At 38.9% G+C, this 17,104-nt stretch overlaps 2 protein-coding genes across 4 annotated transcripts; one reads left to right on the top strand and one right to left on the bottom strand.

Annotated features, from left to right (window-relative positions):
• The first annotated feature begins 2,818 nt into the window (after positions 1 to 2,818).
• On the top strand, positions 2,819 to 7,363 carry cdo1 (cysteine dioxygenase, type I). Its single transcript, XM_061277592.1, has 5 exons — positions 2,819 to 3,062; positions 3,848 to 3,925; positions 4,328 to 4,482; positions 5,587 to 5,756; positions 6,871 to 7,363. Exons 1-5 carry the CDS (start codon positions 2,914 to 2,916, stop codon positions 6,898 to 6,900), a joined length of 582 nt encoding a protein of 193 aa, XP_061133576.1. The 5' UTR covers positions 2,819 to 2,913; the 3' UTR covers positions 6,901 to 7,363.
• A 758-nt stretch (positions 7,364 to 8,121) lies between these two features.
• On the bottom strand, positions 8,122 to 16,859 carry cep78 (centrosomal protein 78). 3 transcript variants are annotated; one of them, XM_061277589.1, is made up of 16 exons: positions 16,699 to 16,859; positions 15,938 to 16,201; positions 15,675 to 15,850; positions 15,456 to 15,528; positions 15,281 to 15,384; positions 14,855 to 15,029; positions 14,654 to 14,767; positions 14,321 to 14,385; positions 14,150 to 14,240; positions 13,539 to 13,656; positions 13,332 to 13,389; positions 13,099 to 13,254; positions 12,945 to 13,022; positions 12,659 to 12,828; positions 10,972 to 11,104; positions 8,122 to 10,859 (listed from the first exon to the last, which is right to left on the bottom strand). In XM_061277589.1, exons 2-16 carry the CDS (start codon positions 16,197 to 16,199, stop codon positions 10,407 to 10,409), a joined length of 2,226 nt encoding a protein of 741 aa, XP_061133573.1. In that variant the 5' UTR covers positions 16,200 to 16,201; positions 16,699 to 16,859; the 3' UTR covers positions 8,122 to 10,406. The 3 variants fall into 3 exon arrangements, with proteins under 3 accessions (XP_061133573.1, XP_061133574.1, XP_061133575.1); XM_061277590.1 differs by having other exon boundaries at positions 12,966 to 13,022; XM_061277591.1 differs by having other exon boundaries at positions 15,938 to 15,999; positions 16,699 to 16,845.
• Positions 16,860 to 17,104: the final 245 nt, after the last annotated feature.

Here is a 17,104-nt window from a genome sequence, read left to right as displayed (position 1 = left end):
TTAGATAACCTTTTGCGCTCTGACACGTACGGTTACGTCGACGCCATGTTTTATGTGGCAAACTTGAGCGCTCGATGGAGATGCTTCATTCACAACTTGTTTCGTTTCGTTAAAGTGACTATTTAAACTGTGGCAATGTGATTTTATTACATTTGAATGCTTACTTTGAATTTGAAAACAAGTCATTAACTTGGGCAGTGATTCAACCGCATACCACGAGAGAGCCTGCGTCCCACAAGTGTTACTGTGATGATACATACGTATTTCATAAACAAGTCATAATCAGTCAAATTCCCAACATACTGGATTTTTTTTTTCACCAATTATGAATCAAAGCGCGTATGTTGACACTTATAAAGTTAAATGAACAACAGCTGAGTATAAAATAGAATTGATAAAAAACATAAACATTGTTTTCTAAAAGACAAATTATAGTTCCATTATGAGTCTTCTCAGGAGAAAAAAAAATCTCCCCGCACCAAATAAATTTCAGAACCCCTGATCTAACGATTTACATACCGTATTGCCTATAATAATAATAATGTTAAGACCTCTCCAATGTAAAGCTGAATGACGCAGTCAGCCACAAGGTGGAGTACAAGTACAGCTGGTGTTTGATGACGTGGCACCTCAGAGATGAAAATCAAATATGTAATATTGTCATTAACTTTGGAGCAAAACTTTTATGTGGTGTTAGTTTGACAGCACATGGATCAAAACTCAAACCATTTGCATAAGACTTCGAACGATGAATATATGAGATGATATGAACATCTGTACTATTCATATCTGTTTACCGAACAATATTTTTCCCCACCTATTTTCATGAGAAAAATCAATCGTGAAAATATCTCAAAACATATGCATAATAACGATCTCGTCCAGCTTTACTCTCAAATAAACTCAGTGTGAAATCTGGGCCTTTAAAGCAGTTGAAGGATCATGACCTTTCATGCCGAGCAACAGGTGTTACTGTAAGAAAATGATTTGCACCCGATATTTTATCACTAAAATCTATTAGAAGGTTTGTCAACATCTAAAAACGTGGTGTTTCATTTAAATGATGCTACTATATTGTAAATCAGGTATCCCATCCACATCTAAATAAAAGGAAATGAAAGCTGAAATGGTGAATTCCTGTTTTACATTAAATTGAAGACTGGCTTCATCATATCAATATTTTTGGAGGTGAGTACATTTCCTGAAGAAATACACTCCTCAATGGCAGAAAATGTTTACTGGCAGAGATTAGAAGAAACGCAGACGTTTCCCATAAGAGGTGCTACTTTTAGATGTTGGGGTCTCTCAGAAGGAAACTGAAACCTGTTTTGCTTTCACTTTCAGGTTGTACAGTGAATATATGGGCTGAGTTGAAAAAAAAAAAAGTTGTACTGTATACCAAACCAATAAAAACAAAGCAACAGTAGCATGTACAGTATATTATAATGCTTCCTCTTTTTTCTTGTTCTTTTCTTCAGACAGCCACCAAACAATATTGTATCTAGTTACAATAAAAACAATATATAAGAAAAACTACAATAAAATAAAATAAAATAAAATACAAAATAAATACAAAATTCAATTTAAAAAACGTTATGCTCAAATAATAACCCAAAACATATAAGCATGATGCTTGGGTACTTCCATCTGTGACTTTTCCAGTATTTTGTTGACATTTTCTTTTCTAGTTTGACAGCCTTCGTAATAATATAATCAATTTACATCCCCATGAATAACCACAATGTTGTTTTCTCAGTTATTTGCGGGGAAATTAATGTAGCTACATCCACTTTAGCAAATAATGAATGGTATAAACCGAGTGATGTGGTCGGCCACCGACTAACCAAACAAGTATCCTGTAATATCATAAAGAAACAGTAAGCAGTTTTGCTTTCAATATTGGCGGATGCAACACAAGATGTACTGTTTAGCACGCGCGCGCACACACACACACACATACTAATAAATAATATATATATGCACATATAATACATATAAGTCTGCTGTATGCACACTTGCTCCATTTTTGCTCCTCTTATTTATTGTTATTTGTTTAATAATTATTTATTCATCACTCTTATTTATTCATTGTTTGTGCCTTCTTGTTTTTATTTTTGTGTGTGTGTTGTTTACTTGTATGTATATTGTGTACTATATCTTGTCACCGTGGGATAGTGGGTTTCGATTTCTTTGTGTGTCTTGGCATGTGAAGAAATTGACAATAAAGCTGACTTTGACAAGCATGTTCGAAAGTCTAGTGTTGCATGCAAACAGTATAAGCATTCTCTGAGCTCTATGACTGTATCGCTCTCCTTTTAAAATTGACCAGTTTTACAGTCTGACATTCCTCATAAGATGATCCCCTAAATGCACGGTTTTATTTGATAAATGATACATGATTGATGATGTCTCTTGATTATTGCGAAACGCGCTTGTTTTTGTTTTTGTGTTGGACAGTACACTAAATGGGGGTGTTGTGGCTGCAGGGTCGGGGCCACCGACAGGCTGCACGGCTATTGTCCAAACCAGAGTTCAATGAGAGGGAACCGGGAGACAGGGGGAGGTCGCCTATGTGACAACGTGGTAGAAAAGCACTCGAAGAGGACCGGTCCAATTTTGTTTTTAATACGTGAGATGGATTTCGGATTTTTGTTGAAATGTGGCCGGTTTCGAATACAGGTGGGTCAGTCATGTCGAAAGTGAAAACATCAATTGTCGCTCCCCAATCTTGCGCAGCCTGCCCACCCACCCCCACTAATACGGGCGTTCCCTTTTCTCTCCACAATGGTATGAGCCAAAGGCATAAAAACGGGGGAGCCTGTGGCACTCAGTCAGTAGGTGTACAGGTCGACGAGAAATTTGTCTACCGCTAAACAAGTTGTGCTGCTGACTCACACGTACCCAAAAGCAAAGATGCCAAAAAATCTTCAGGAGCTGATCCAAAAGCTGCATGAGATCTTTCAAGACAACCATATCAACGTGGATGAGGTGCAGGAACTCATGGAGTCATACAGGAGCAACCCTCAGGACTGGACGAAATACGCCATGTTTGATAAACTCAGGTAAAACTCATTCCTTTTTGTACTTTTATGAATCGTTTATGATGAATTTCTATGAACGAGCAGTGATGCACTTTTCACGCTTGCTGTGACGTCAGTGCCTTTGCATGAATAGATTTTTGTAGAAGGTAAATTCTGCTCTTTGTTTAATTCTTTTGCTAGTTTTAAGAGATATACAATTACAATTAAGATCTAAATGACAAATTATTCAAAATCTAGAATGCATATAGTTGGATTGACAATTTGATTTTAACAAAGAACAAATATATATTTTTCAAACCTCAAGATAGTTCGAGTCATGCATGTTATCAGTCCTATATCGACTACAGTGACCCACAATACATTGCAATGGTGTTCCATTGCCAGTGTTGTGATGGCCATTGGAAGGGGGAGGTAGTGAGGGGTTTGCGGTTAACCAATCAACAGTAAGCAAACGACACACACCCGCTCGTGTGTGTTTGTGCAGAGGTTTGGGCTCTGGTGGCGTGAAGATCACCAGGGAGCCACCGCAGCTGCCTCCAAACTATTTGGCATGTGATGGAATGTGGGGGTGGTGGTGGGGGGTAGCCCCATCCTCGCTCCCTTCAATAAGTCTGTAAAAGACTTTAAGGGATGACATCACATCAACTTTCTTCTCTGGAAAGTGGAAATAAGACTCCAGAAACTATTTGGAATTATGGGCTAAAAATGTAATCTTTTGCCATAATATATTTTCCCATATGTGTTTGAAAAGTCATTAATGGGGGAGGTGGAATGCCTTTATTTAATTATTGCCTTTTTATTTGCAGATACACAAGGAACTTGGTGGATGAAGGCAATGGGAAGTTCAACCTGATCATCTTGTGTTGGGGAGAAGGCCAAGGAAGGTGAGGAAAAAGTTGATATGCATGCATTTTGTAAATCTATACTAGCCTTTAGTAGCAGTGATACCCAACCACTATGCTGTGTCATATTAGCATGTCGGGCTCATCAGGTTTGGGGGAATGAAAATAATAAAATAGTCTAGGCGTATCAATATTTTGCTACAATTCCTTTTACTGGTATCTTATGGTATGAGATTTATATTACAACAATTTTTTGGTCCAGCAGGGTCCGCTGATGTCGTATACACAAACAATAATGGGATTTGTTTTAGTTTTGACGCGACCTACCACATTGTAAATATTTTCTTTTGTCGATCCACACGTGGCGGCACATAATGATACGTAATATAATCTGGCTCCTCCTAACACTCTTGCGCGTGCATGTGTGCTGTGACCACCTTGCAGTAGTATACACGACCACTCCGACTCCCACTGCTTCATGAAGATGCTGCAGGGGGAGCTCAAGGAGACTCTCTTCGACTGGCCCAAGGAGGAAGGCGGGGACATGACTGAGAGGTCACACAGGATCCTGGAAGACAACTCGGTGGCCTACATAAATGGTAAGAAGAAAACATTTTTTTTTGCCAGATGTCCGCATTCTTCCACGGGGCGTTATCATGTCGTGTGTGTGAAAAGAACAAACATCTTCTGCATGCTCTCCTCCTGCGGCAATAACTCTCTGACCTGCAGGTATGTGATGCATGTATGTGATAAGCGTGCTCAGCCGACTCGTAGCAAATGTCTGTTCTTTCTTAATCAAATATAAACTCTTTGGTTAAGAGTGAAGACATGAAAAAAATGTGGCATCAATGATGGCGATATACTGTTATCTTAAATCCTATGACTTAATGAATTAAATGTAGATTTTGCCCAATGTGTACGTTGCTAAGTGTTGCTAAGAAAATATACAGTACGCTGAATGCCAAGTTCTTCTTAAAAAGCAAACAAACCACAAGGGGAACGGTATAAATAGCAAAAAAAACAGTTGACCCACAGAAATATGTGTTGCGATCACATGGTGCCGTCGTGGTTAGCTTGTATCTCACAGTTATGCGGTTTAAATATATAATTCATATTCTCCCTGTGCTAGCGTGGGCTTCCTCCCACATTTCAAAAACGTTCCAAGATTGACTTGTCCATATATGGGAAAATAGTGCGTCTGATTTGTATGTTTCCTGAGAGTGGCTGGCAACCAGTCAAGTCTAACACGACCACTTGCCCAAAGTCAGTTGGTATCGACTCCAACTCTGTGTAATGTGGTGTTCCACAAAGATCTGTCCTGGAGCCTTTTGTTATTCCACATTGACAATGCAAATTGTATTGCCCCTGGTTTACTTAATTTAAATGTTGATTAGTATAATTTTGATCTCATTGTGTGTCCTGAAATTATCAGATGACCTGTGCAACAAAAAAAAAATGATTGGATGGATGCTGATATTCTGTAAGCATTTACCACTGAATATTATTTCCTTACCTTTTGGTTTGGCTCATGCGCCACAGAGGACTTTGTATAAATTCCCCGATTGGAAACATTTCGTCACCGCTGATTTACCCGTTGTTTCCAACACTGGGAGAAAATGTCTGCCATGAACCACATTTCACAACATTCCAGTGTCATTCACTGATGGAACATTTGCACTGTTTTTTTTTTTCCCCCCCCCCAGACAAAATCGGCCTCCACCGTGTGGAGAATGTAAGCCACACGGAGGGTTCGGTCAGTTTGCACCTCTACAGCCCACCTTTCCAGACGTGTAAAGTCTTTGACCAGCGCACCAGCCACACGACCGAAGCTAAGATGACCTTCTGGAGCAAATATGGAGAGAGGACCCCATTTGTAAGCAACTTAAAAATTGTTTATACATTCATGGAAATGTTTTTGGATAATGATCAGTTAAATGATTAAATATACCTACATAGAATTAAAAGTATCATCAGGTAATAACATTTAAAAAAAAGACCCAATGGATCCGGCATCAAAACTGAAAGATTTCATGTGATCTCTAACAGCAAAAACAATAGCACCAAGTAAACTTAAATGTTACACACTAAACATTTGCATTTTTACCATTTGCACATATTTGCCAACCAGATTGGCGTTCTTTGCTGAAAATCTGACAAATTGGCTTTTTTTGTGCTTCTATTTAATATTGCTTTGGTGCCACATAACGTTATTAAAATGAGTTTAGACAAAAGTAGTGTTTTACTGAAATCCTGCGCCATTTTGGCATCAAACTATTAAAATGAGCTGAGGAGCCTCATTTATGGAAAAAAAATAGTGCTTTACTGTTGATTTGTGGGAGAATACAGTAGCGGCAGATTTTCTACATTCAAGAAAATATTTTATTCTATTTTAACTAATTCAAGAGATGCATACACAGCAGATTCAATGCACAGAGTATCAACGCCCAGCCCATTAGCTGAATTTCCACAGACAGAGGAAATTGTAAAGTTTTTTTACAGCTTTTCTCGTGGTTGTTAAAAGCAATACAAGCTTCACTGACTGCTACACATTTTTATGCGCGTCTCACAGAAATAAATGTTAACAGGCCAGACCTTTGGCTTATTAAACACTGTGCAGTACACTTGGCTTAATTTTATCGTGCATCGATTTTATTTTCCTGGTGATGCAATTAGTACCAATTCGGTGGACTGGCCCACGAGCTGTTAAAGTATACCTTGACCACAACGCCGGGAGTTTAAGTACTGTAGTTTGTGATACTAAATGATAAGATAGCGGCAGTAAAGGGAACTAGTGCACAATAAATGAGGCCATAGCCTTGGTGTGTTTTTCTTAAGTATTAATAGGTAAAAAAAAAAAGTAATGCAGGGAAAATGACTATTTTGAATTACACAGTTATATAAAAATAAAATATATATATTTGAAATAAAATGTGATTATTATAATTGTGGTTTATGGAAAAATCTAACTTTTCTCTTATGTATTGTAGGAGACCACAGCATCAAAGGAGAACAACTAATTTTCCAAATGGAGACTGGATCTTTTTTTTTTTTTTTGCTTCTTTGATTTTGTTCCCTTTTAAATGCGTAGTGACCGTGGGTCGTTTTTTAAATAAGCTGCAAGCAGATTCAAATGGACACACATGCATTAGTATGGCTTTATGACTCGCTGGTTGACAAATACTTTTGATTACCATGCAATGCATGAATGGACACACATTTTGGCATGTTAGGGAGAAAATTTGCACCCCCTTGTTGCTTCGGATGAATGGATAGCAAATTTCTCTAGCAGTTTAGCACTTTTCTGTCTGTAATATTCTGGAATGTTCATTGATGCCACATATAGTTGTCTTAATATCTGCTGAAAATTGGATGGGTGAAGGAAAAATGTTTTTGTGTGTGGGTAAACATTTTTACATTTTTATTTGTTGCTTGTGAAATCATTGCGCTCTGTGATGCAATAAATGATCAATGGAACAACAAGCATTTTGTTTTTGGATTGCTTTTTTGTTTGGCTATTCAAACATGTACTATTTCCCACTTAATTACGGTGTCCCGCAAGGGCCTGAATTGGAGCCATAAGTTATTGTATGTTGACAATGCTGATTCACTTGGCCCAGTGGTTTTATTTGTATTTGAATATTCGAAATATATAGAGTTTTATTTTCTATTATGTGACAAAGTAGCAAACAGTCCAAATCTCAAGTCATGCTAACTAATAATGTCCTCACTCAAATGTGTGGCAGCAGCATTCGCTCCATGCTTGCATTGTTAGAGTTCACTCCAACTTCTGACATTCAAGAGTCCGACTAAATGTGTGTGTGAATAACTTACTCAATTAGATAGGTGTAAAATTAATAAAAGCTGTGGAATTGTTTCAAGAGCAATTGACTATTTTGACTGAATAAAAAAGATCAGGATATGTTGTAATTTCTGTAGTTTGTTGAGCAGGAAGTTTGACCTACTTTTTCTTGCTATAACATGCAATTATCCTCATGACTATTTTTTGTAAATTTCCATCTATTTATTTTCTGTATGGCTTCTGTGCAAGCCCACGGGTCAATGGTGGGGACACCGCCCTGAAAAAAGGGTCATCTCATTTCATCACAGTTTGCTAAAAGTACAGAGTGCGACATGAGGGGTATTTGAATTTCTCACGGGATGGCTGGCAGCCAGGATGGTGTTACAGAAGGTTAAAGTGACAGCATTCATTCAAAACATGGGTATGTTTTCTAGTCAAGTCAAGTCAAGTCAAGTTTATTTGTATAGCCCTAAATCACAAGCAGTCTCAAAGGGCTTCACATAGACAGAAATTGACAATTATTCTCAAAGCATCCCCTGATCTTAAGCTCCCAAAAGGGCAAGGAAAAACTTAAAAACCCCTAGCAGGGGGAAAATGAGAAACCTTGAGAAGGGACCACAGATGGAAGGATCCCCCTTTCAGGATCACCAGGTTGAAATGGATGCAGAGAGGGCACAAATGATACAACATGAAAATCAATTAAATAAAAAGTGGATGTCCATGTCACAGCAGAGGGCTGCCGAAAGGAGCCCTCAATTGTCCTGGCAGTGCTCTTCGAGGAGGTTGAGCTGCAGTTCCCCTATCCTGAATTGGCCACGAGAATCCAGATAGCCGCTGTCAGCATGGGTACCACCTAACCACCTCCCCGGCCGGGGAGGGGGGAGGGAGGGGGTGGAGAGGGAGAGAAAACAAACTCCAGCCGAATCGGCCACTACAGGTTAGTTAAAGGCCATGTCATAGAAATGTGTCTTTAAACGTGTCTTAAATGTTTCTACTGAGGTAGCAGTCCTAATATCCATTGGTAGGGCATTCCAAAGCTCTGGATCCCGAATAGAAAATGCTCTAGAGCCTGCAGACATTTTCTTAGCCCCCATTTTCTAATACCACGTGACACTGTACAGAGGCTGATCAAACAGATATGTCTTATCACCAGACGATAAGGAACAGTGATTTATTTCACCAGTATCTCCAGCCAACTATAAATATCGTAGCTGTCAAACTATGATAACTGTCAATAAATGTAATACTGTTGAGACACAGACAGGATGCAATCAAATTTAAACACCGATCTTATTATACTGGTGCCTTACGTAGCATGACATTAACATTTTGCAAAATACAGTGGTGATTTTTGTCAAAGCCCAAAATTAAGCTACTGATTTATCACATTTTGTAATTATGAAACATCAATACAATATTATTTGATGTTTGTACACTATTTATTCCTTCATTTGATCCCTCCCAAAATATTTTGTGTACTAGACAGTCAGCATGGTTTATTTCCATTTAATCATGGTGTTCCTCAGAGATTTGACCTGATGCCACTAGGTATTTATCTCAACAAAACAGAGGGCTCATTGATTCCAATTAAAATAGCTGGGGAAATTTTTCAACAAATTCAGATTTCTTATATCATAAAATCTTAATTTGTGTTGCATGAATAGCTGTGAAAGGATATTTGTACAATTTAAAAAAAAATGCAGTCTGTCAGGCTACTTTTAAACACTGAAAAGAATAAACTTCATGATTTATATTTGTTGCATGCCACTATTCAAAATATTTTATAACAAATACTGCTGTCCATTATTGTGATATCAACTGTCATGACAATAAATGTTTTGGCTAAATATATATATATATATTTATTTTTTTAATGTGCCATTTTTTAATTTAACAGGGCTAGGCTGTTCCCTCAGCTGTTTAAAAACTGTTCTCATGCCACAATGCAACAAGATATCAACGGCGGCCATAAAGCAGTAGCAGTTTTCTTACAGAGACCAAAAGTGCAAAGTAGAATCTGGCATTGTACTCATTTATGATAACGAAGACTTTGATAAGTCTTATTACACACAAACAAGTACGGGGTCTTAGGTAATTTACTTATCAAAACGATCACCATATGTTGATAGTGACAAGATTGTTTTGTGGAAGAGTTACCTAAGTAGTATTACGCTTTACTATCACATGACACTATGACAAAACACCCCTACTCCTCAAAGCGCGTCACTGATTCCTCATTCACGTACTGATGACACCTCACCAGGCAGCTTCATTGACTTAAGGATACTTGGACATGGTCACAATGTCTGGTGATCGACGCACCAACCTCTGGCGTGGGAGACGACGGCTCTACCACTGAGATGTATCTTCTCAACTAATTATACTGAACAAAATAAAAGGAACATGTTTTTACACTTGTTTTTAATGAAAAGGACTAAAAGATCTATGAACAAATATTTGTTACAAATCTGTCTAGTTTTGTGTAGTGAGCACTTTTGACAACCGGAAGTAGTTTAAATATATCGAATATGTTCACAACTGTTGCTGTAAAAAAGTGCTGTTAAAAAAGTAGCAATAGCAAAACTTAAAATAATGCATTTTGGCAGAAAAAAAAACAGTTGGCAAGGATTGTCCAATTAAAGTGCCTATTTGTAACTTCTTCAAAGTTGAAAAACATCTGCCAAAAGTTCCGTCATGTTACAAATATTCACCGCTTGAGTATGCTTATAAAGCCATCATCGAGGAAATCTCTTCCAGAATGTCAGGACTTGTCTTCTGCTCTGACCCTTCTGACCCAGAGTGTGCCTTATAACTTACAAGGTCTCTCATGCTATCGCCTGAGCTTAATCTGCAGCCATGGGATGACTCGCTGTGACTAGAATTGAAGCCATTTCGATGATGAGAATCGCCGAGGACAAAGCTCGGGCGAATTCCCGGATTGTGACAATATTCACGACGGGATTGCTGGCTAGCTAAACTGCGGTCTGAATCAGAGTCATACTGGGTTTCAGGTTTAGAGAACTGATCTGGTTCTTGTTCTCTTATGACACTTAAATCCACCTGTGCTCCGGCATCCTGCTGGACAGTCACCTGGAGCAGTCCATCTCCATGATCAAGTTTTCCGTTTGAGGCCGGAGATTTGGGAGTCATTATGTCATTGGGATTAACCCTGGCGGCCTAAAGTGAAAGTGGAGGAAAAATTCACCAATTTTCATTTTTAGATTTTACTAAATGTGAAATGAAATCATTTGTAAGCCATTTATGCAAAGTATAATGTTAAATCTTGCACCTGAATATCACGAGAATGACGCTGACCGGATGCTACTCCATTCAGTTGGCCCAGAGTGGAAGAGAGCTGCGGTCTTCCCAAAGGCGAGAAATCTGACTTGTCAATGCCGGCCATAGATGCTATCTGACCTAGGCTAAGTGAGAACATGATAGTGAAATAGAAGAAAAGCTATATTGTGACTCAAAATGTGCTCGACACAATCATCAGGTAGGTTTTTCGACTGCATTTTCAAAATAGTGTGTCTGAATTATTTTTGTTCCAGCAAGACGTAAGATGGATAAAAAGGAGTGAATTTTGTTTCATTACTGTTGGAAAACAAGTCAACTTCAGGGTATGACACTATTGCGTAAGACAAAATATAAAAAGATAATAAAGAAACTCATTGGAATTGTCTCTTAATAAGTCATCACCCTGCAATGACACATTAAAACGAATAATATAAAAGTCACAAGACCAGATAAGGAATGAAATACGAGCACCAGAAATACAAATAGAATTGCTCAAAATGAAAGTAATTTAAGTGCAGGGCATAACCAGTAAAGGTAATCTTATAAAATGCTCCCCCCTCACCACCATTTTTGTGATAAAGTAAAATTCTGACCATTTTTTTATTTTAACGGTATACTTTCTTGGTAAAACACCTATAAGCCTTTTATTTAATGCCAGGAAAATGTTGAAAAATAGCTTTTAATAATTTGAAATGTGTTGAAAGCATGTGGGAGGGAAAGAACTGAAATGAGAAAGTTGTGTCTTTTTTTCAATTTGGTTTTCATTTGACCTCTTTACGTTTTGGATTTTGTCCTATTACAGGTGGTTCTGGAATGTTCCCTCAGCAATAAACAGGGGTTCACAGTTCTGCTAAGTCAGGGTGGCTTTATCATGCTTATAACAAATAAATGATCAGTGGCAGGGATTTGTGGCATTTGAATGACTTTCTGATCATCAACACATGAAAAGGAGTGAGATATAGAGCCTAATGTTTTCATGGTCCCCAGAAAAAAAAAGACACAAAAAGAAAATGATATTGTATTCAAGAGGCATCAAAATGAAAAAGAAACCTTGGGCTTCAGGTTTCACTTTCATTCTAAGTATTCACCTATCACTGAGTGATGGACGGTAGAAATATGTATGAGGTATCGCACCCACGAGGAAGGAAATGACCGATCAGCCACCCCACCCAGATTAGGTGGCCTGAGTTTCACTTTGAGACAGCAGCTGAGAAGTGAATGGAGTTATTTTAAACCACGTGGGCTACATGTTTGCTCTTTCTCAAGGTTATTACGACCAGGTCATGGAATTTCCCTTCGTTCGCCAAACAAAGTAAAAGTAAAATTCTTACCAAAAAAAAAAAGCTAAAACCACCTCAAATACAATTTTACTACCTGCCCTTACGACGGATTCAACTAGAACTGAACGTCCAACTCTATCTGTTTCAGAACCTAACTTGATCCAGTATTGTCCATCTATTCTATCAAATAAATGAGTTGCTAATTCCTAACACTGAGGGTTATAGGCAAAATCGAAATCAAACCAATGTGATTAACAGTCAGCATGACTGTTTGCAGACTATAACAAGACCCTGTCCTTAATAAATAAATAAAAAATAAATAAACTTGACTGTCCAATCACTCAATCGCAATAACAGAGCATTATGGAAACACAAACAGCGGGTATTTGTGTCACCCACCCAGCGTCATTGACGAGATCCAGGAAAGCGTGGAACTTGGCGAACGAGCGCTCGATGCTCTCCAGCACGTCCTCGTCTTCCAGGGCGCTGGGGTCTGGCGAGCCCACAGTCGCAAGGGCCTTGGACAGGGAGATGTTATTATCACGAAGACGAGCGTTCTCCAACTCAAACTGAATGAAAACAAGACGGGATAGGAAATTATTTGAGAGATGTTTAGCTAATAAGTGTAACTATGCCATTATCAAGCTTCCTTTCTTTTTTTATCCAAAACATTATCTGGAAGCACCTCTCTGACTAAAGACTCAGCTTTTAGTCTGGCCCTGCGCTCCTCTCCCAATCTCAAACGACATTCCTGTAGCGCCATCTGCAGGACATGGAGGATAAACAGCGGTAAAATTAAAAAACAGTTCTCTGTTCATCTAGGGCTACATGTGGCTAACCTGCATATGATCCATTTGCCGTGCAATGCCGCTGTCCTGTTGGCTTTCATTAGATGGCCTCGGATCCCTCATCATAATTGCCGGGCCCTCTTCCTCATCACCGTCCTCCTCTTCCTCCGAATCAGACGCAAACGTTACCCTCACATTGGACGCAGCCTTTTAAGGGGTCAGAAAAGGGTTGGAACTACAATACAGCAATCGAGTCATATAAACTATAAACAGAAAACCCATACCTGACCTTGCTGCGTTGACTGCAAACTGTGCTCTTTTGCATCTGCAGGAGGAAAACCTCTGGAATATACAAAAGGAACTCGTCAGTTTTGGGGCTGCAAGTATTAAGCTGGGTTTCTCTCGCTTCTTTTATTGTAACCTCCTACCTTGTTGTCTTCAACTATTTGTTTTAAATTAACACCAATGAACTGGATCAACAGTCGCCTTACCGCTGGCGTCCAGCCCGTGCGGCGGAATGACGAGGCGCACTTCTGCTGCGGGAAGCGGGTTGCTGAAGCTTAGCAACAACTGAGCCTTCATATTCAGCAGAAGTTGTTTTTTGAGAAGCTGGAACAAGAGCGTAACAGGCCAATGATGCGGCCAGCAGAGTTAAAGTTAAAGCTAGCAAACGGTACAGTCACGCTTAGAGTTGGGTCAGTTATCTCTAGATACATTTTTTTTTTTAAAATTAAATATGAGGCCGTTTTTGCTGCTAAAAACTATATTTACTAACATTGTAAGCCACGTTGAATATTCACACTCTGCTTAAATACAAGATAACTGTATTTAAACATCAGTGATTCTTCAATTTAAATGCACATTAAAGTTACATGAAAGTTGTACCAGAATAAATGGTTTAAAGACCACATAGAAATGTACAACTATTTAATTCAGTTTTATTTCATACCACTAGAGGGAGCCCGCGCCTTTCCCCCAAACATCATTTTATGTACCCCGTGAGAACTTAACCCAAGTCACATAACATATTTGTTGCTTAACCTTTTCACAAGTATGACTTAAGCATTTTATCGGGCCACTTACAAAAGTAAGTAAATTGTACCTGTTTTCTCTGTGGATGCCCTGGACGGCACTCGTCTCTTAGATGCACCAGCTTTCTGTTGCTCTTTGGTGGCAGGAGTGATCCAGTAGTACTGTGGTGAACATGTAAATATAAACCATTGATTTATATTACCTCATAAATGTAGTACACTGGCCAAACGCATTCACTCACCTCTGGTGTCTGTGCTTCAGCTTTTGTGAGTACTTTCTCTATTATAGTCTTAATTAGGGCATTGTCTAAAACAGAAAGAGAAAAAAAACATGCTTTAGTACTGAAATGTGAAAATGGAGAGTCATGAAAATTAGTTTTGTGCTATTTTTTAATGATTTTTTTTTAGCCACATCTGTCAAAATTGTCTTTTGATTTGCCGAATGATGCAGAGCTGTCTTCTACATTTTGCCCCATGCTGACATTAACCAACAGTGACAGTGAATGTAATGCAAATCACATTACGAGCATGGCACAACCAAAAGAAAAAATAGTTAACTTATGACAGCGTCCTACCAACTAAAGGGTTATTCCGGATATCCAGGATGCAGAGAGTGGAATTTGTCTTCAAGACCTCCAGCAGATGACAAGCTCCTCGATTAGAGAGGCCGCATTTCTGCAGGTCTACAGCTGCTCAAAATACAAAGAAAGATCGTTAGAATACCATCATACAAATATGAAAGTATGCAAAGCATCGTTATTTTTCCATCTCCTTACCTTTCAGCCAAAGGTCTTCGGCCAGCTCACGCGCAAGACGAGTAGCACCCAGGTCCCCAATCAAAGTGTTACAGTTGAGGGTGAGGCGGCGGAGACCCCCCATAGCCTCCAATTTTGGCTGTTGATAGCGCAAAGATTGTGCCCATACCGAGCCATGCCTCTGCATTCCTTGATGCTGAAACACATTGTTTATACCAGCGTCTGACTGACAGCTTCATTATTGTGTGTCAATACATTGACATTAACTATTTGAAAAACACTCGAGCCATTTGTAAGTACTCAAGAATGTTGAGATCCTTTTGCCGGTTGGACTTTTTTTTTTTTTAAAGCTGTATTCTGGCTGGACGAGGGTGCGCCAAAACAGAAGGCTGCATGTGGCTTACAAAGTTGGGGAAAGGCTACATTAAAGTAAATCTCCAATTTCACCTGGATGATGTTAGCAAGATGCTCTGCTCCTCTCCATGTGATATTGCATCCTGTGAAATCGATTTCTTTGATTCTTGTCGAGTACTTCACACTTTGGCAAATGACTGAAAGATATAGGACAAATGACAACACCGTACTCCAATTTAAGAATCACCACAAATAAGTAACCACTTACCCTCCAAGCCGTCATCTGAGAGAGGACAGTGTGCCAGGGAAAGAGATTGCAAGGAAACACTTTTTGCTACACCCTGAAATGGGACATAGTTTTTATCTCGGACGCTAATATTCTTTGCAAAGGATAAAGAATATATGTCTGTGAGTATTGTTATATTATCTGTCTACATGTGTTGCATAGAAAAGTGCTCTTTGGATGGAAATCGTGGTCCATTCTTACCTGTGTCAAGTTGACAAGGTCTCTTTCCCTCAGATGGAGTCCGTTGAGTTTTAAAGTCTTCAGGTTGGGAGAAAGTGACAGACACTCCTTCAGCACTTTGCACAACTTGAATGTCATGTCTTTAGAACGGATAGATGGAATTTTCTTCCTGAACACTGGCTTGTAGTACCTTCGATCTGTGACAATAAAAACAGAGGTTCAGATGCAAAGTTGGGCTCACCACAGCTCAATGTTGTGTCCTTTTTTTCTATTTTAAATCTTACCTGCATCTGCACATGTGTGGCTTGTCTGGTAGGTGCTAGTAATTGCAATATGGTGAAGGTGCCTATTGATAAAGATAGAATCCAGGATGGGAGGCCAATCAGCTAACTTGACCCTGTCTCCATTGAAGTCTAAAACGCCTTTGTCGAGATGGAGTTTAACAATAGAGAGGGGGATGGTTTTCTGTTGGGTGCAGGCGTAGGTGTAGTATTCCATGAAGTCATGGGCACCCCGCTTCTTAATCTCAACACTCTCATGGACCATTCCTTAGGATGGGAAAATAATCTGATCATCGTATGATAGATAGATAGATAGATAGATAGATAGATAGATAGATAGATAGATAGATAGATAGATAGATAGATAGATAGATAGATAGATAGATAGAGTCTGGAAAATAAATCTCATTTTGGGGGGAAATTTAATTTTACAAAAATCAGTACCATCAGTGAAACAGACTGCGAAAGCGCTCCAATTAATTTCTCACTCGTAAAACTCTGTTTAAAGCGTTTAAAAAATTAACGATTCCCGTGGCATGCACGTCTTTATATTTAATTGGTGTTATGATTGTGTCCTTGGGAAAATGTCTCTGGACGCAAAAACTTTGAGAACCCATTAGGGAAAAACGCTAGCCTCCTAGCAACTGTCGTAAAAAAACCTTGTTGTTAGCAACGCGCAGCTAATCAATGCTAAACGGTAAATTTCACGCCGTTACTTTTGTCATACAATCTGATGTTTGACAGCATTCTAGATTTGGACATACCTGAACGTTCAAGTAATAACTCCGGCTGTTTAAGTGGCGTTGACAAGGTATTTGGAAACTTCACAGCTTCATAGTTGTGAAAAAACGGTAAGAGTTGTCTTTCAAAAATCGTGACTCTACCTTCTTCGTTGTAATCATGTCGTTGCTGACAACAATGCAAAGCACTTGAGCGCCCCCTATCATCTACAATACATAGCCTTTGGCGGGCGCTCCTAAACTCACCTCCCAACAATTTGCATACAGTATTAATATCATATGATTTCCAATTTAAATCAAAATTTCCCCTCTTGAAAAGGAAAAAAAGAAGCAAAACCTGTAATGCTCCCCTCCAGAAAGTGTATATTCTAATATCCACACTTTATCTATCATAGAAATACTACTAGATTTTTTTTTCTCGTTGCAGATA

This window comes from Syngnathus typhle, linkage group LG5, assembly GCF_033458585.1.
Source record: "Syngnathus typhle isolate RoL2023-S1 ecotype Sweden linkage group LG5, RoL_Styp_1.0, whole genome shotgun sequence".
NCBI classification, from domain to species: Eukaryota; Metazoa; Chordata; class Actinopteri; order Syngnathiformes; family Syngnathidae; genus Syngnathus; species Syngnathus typhle.
Note: the sequence above shows the minus strand (reverse complement) of the source record. Positions and strands in the feature narration are given on the sequence as shown.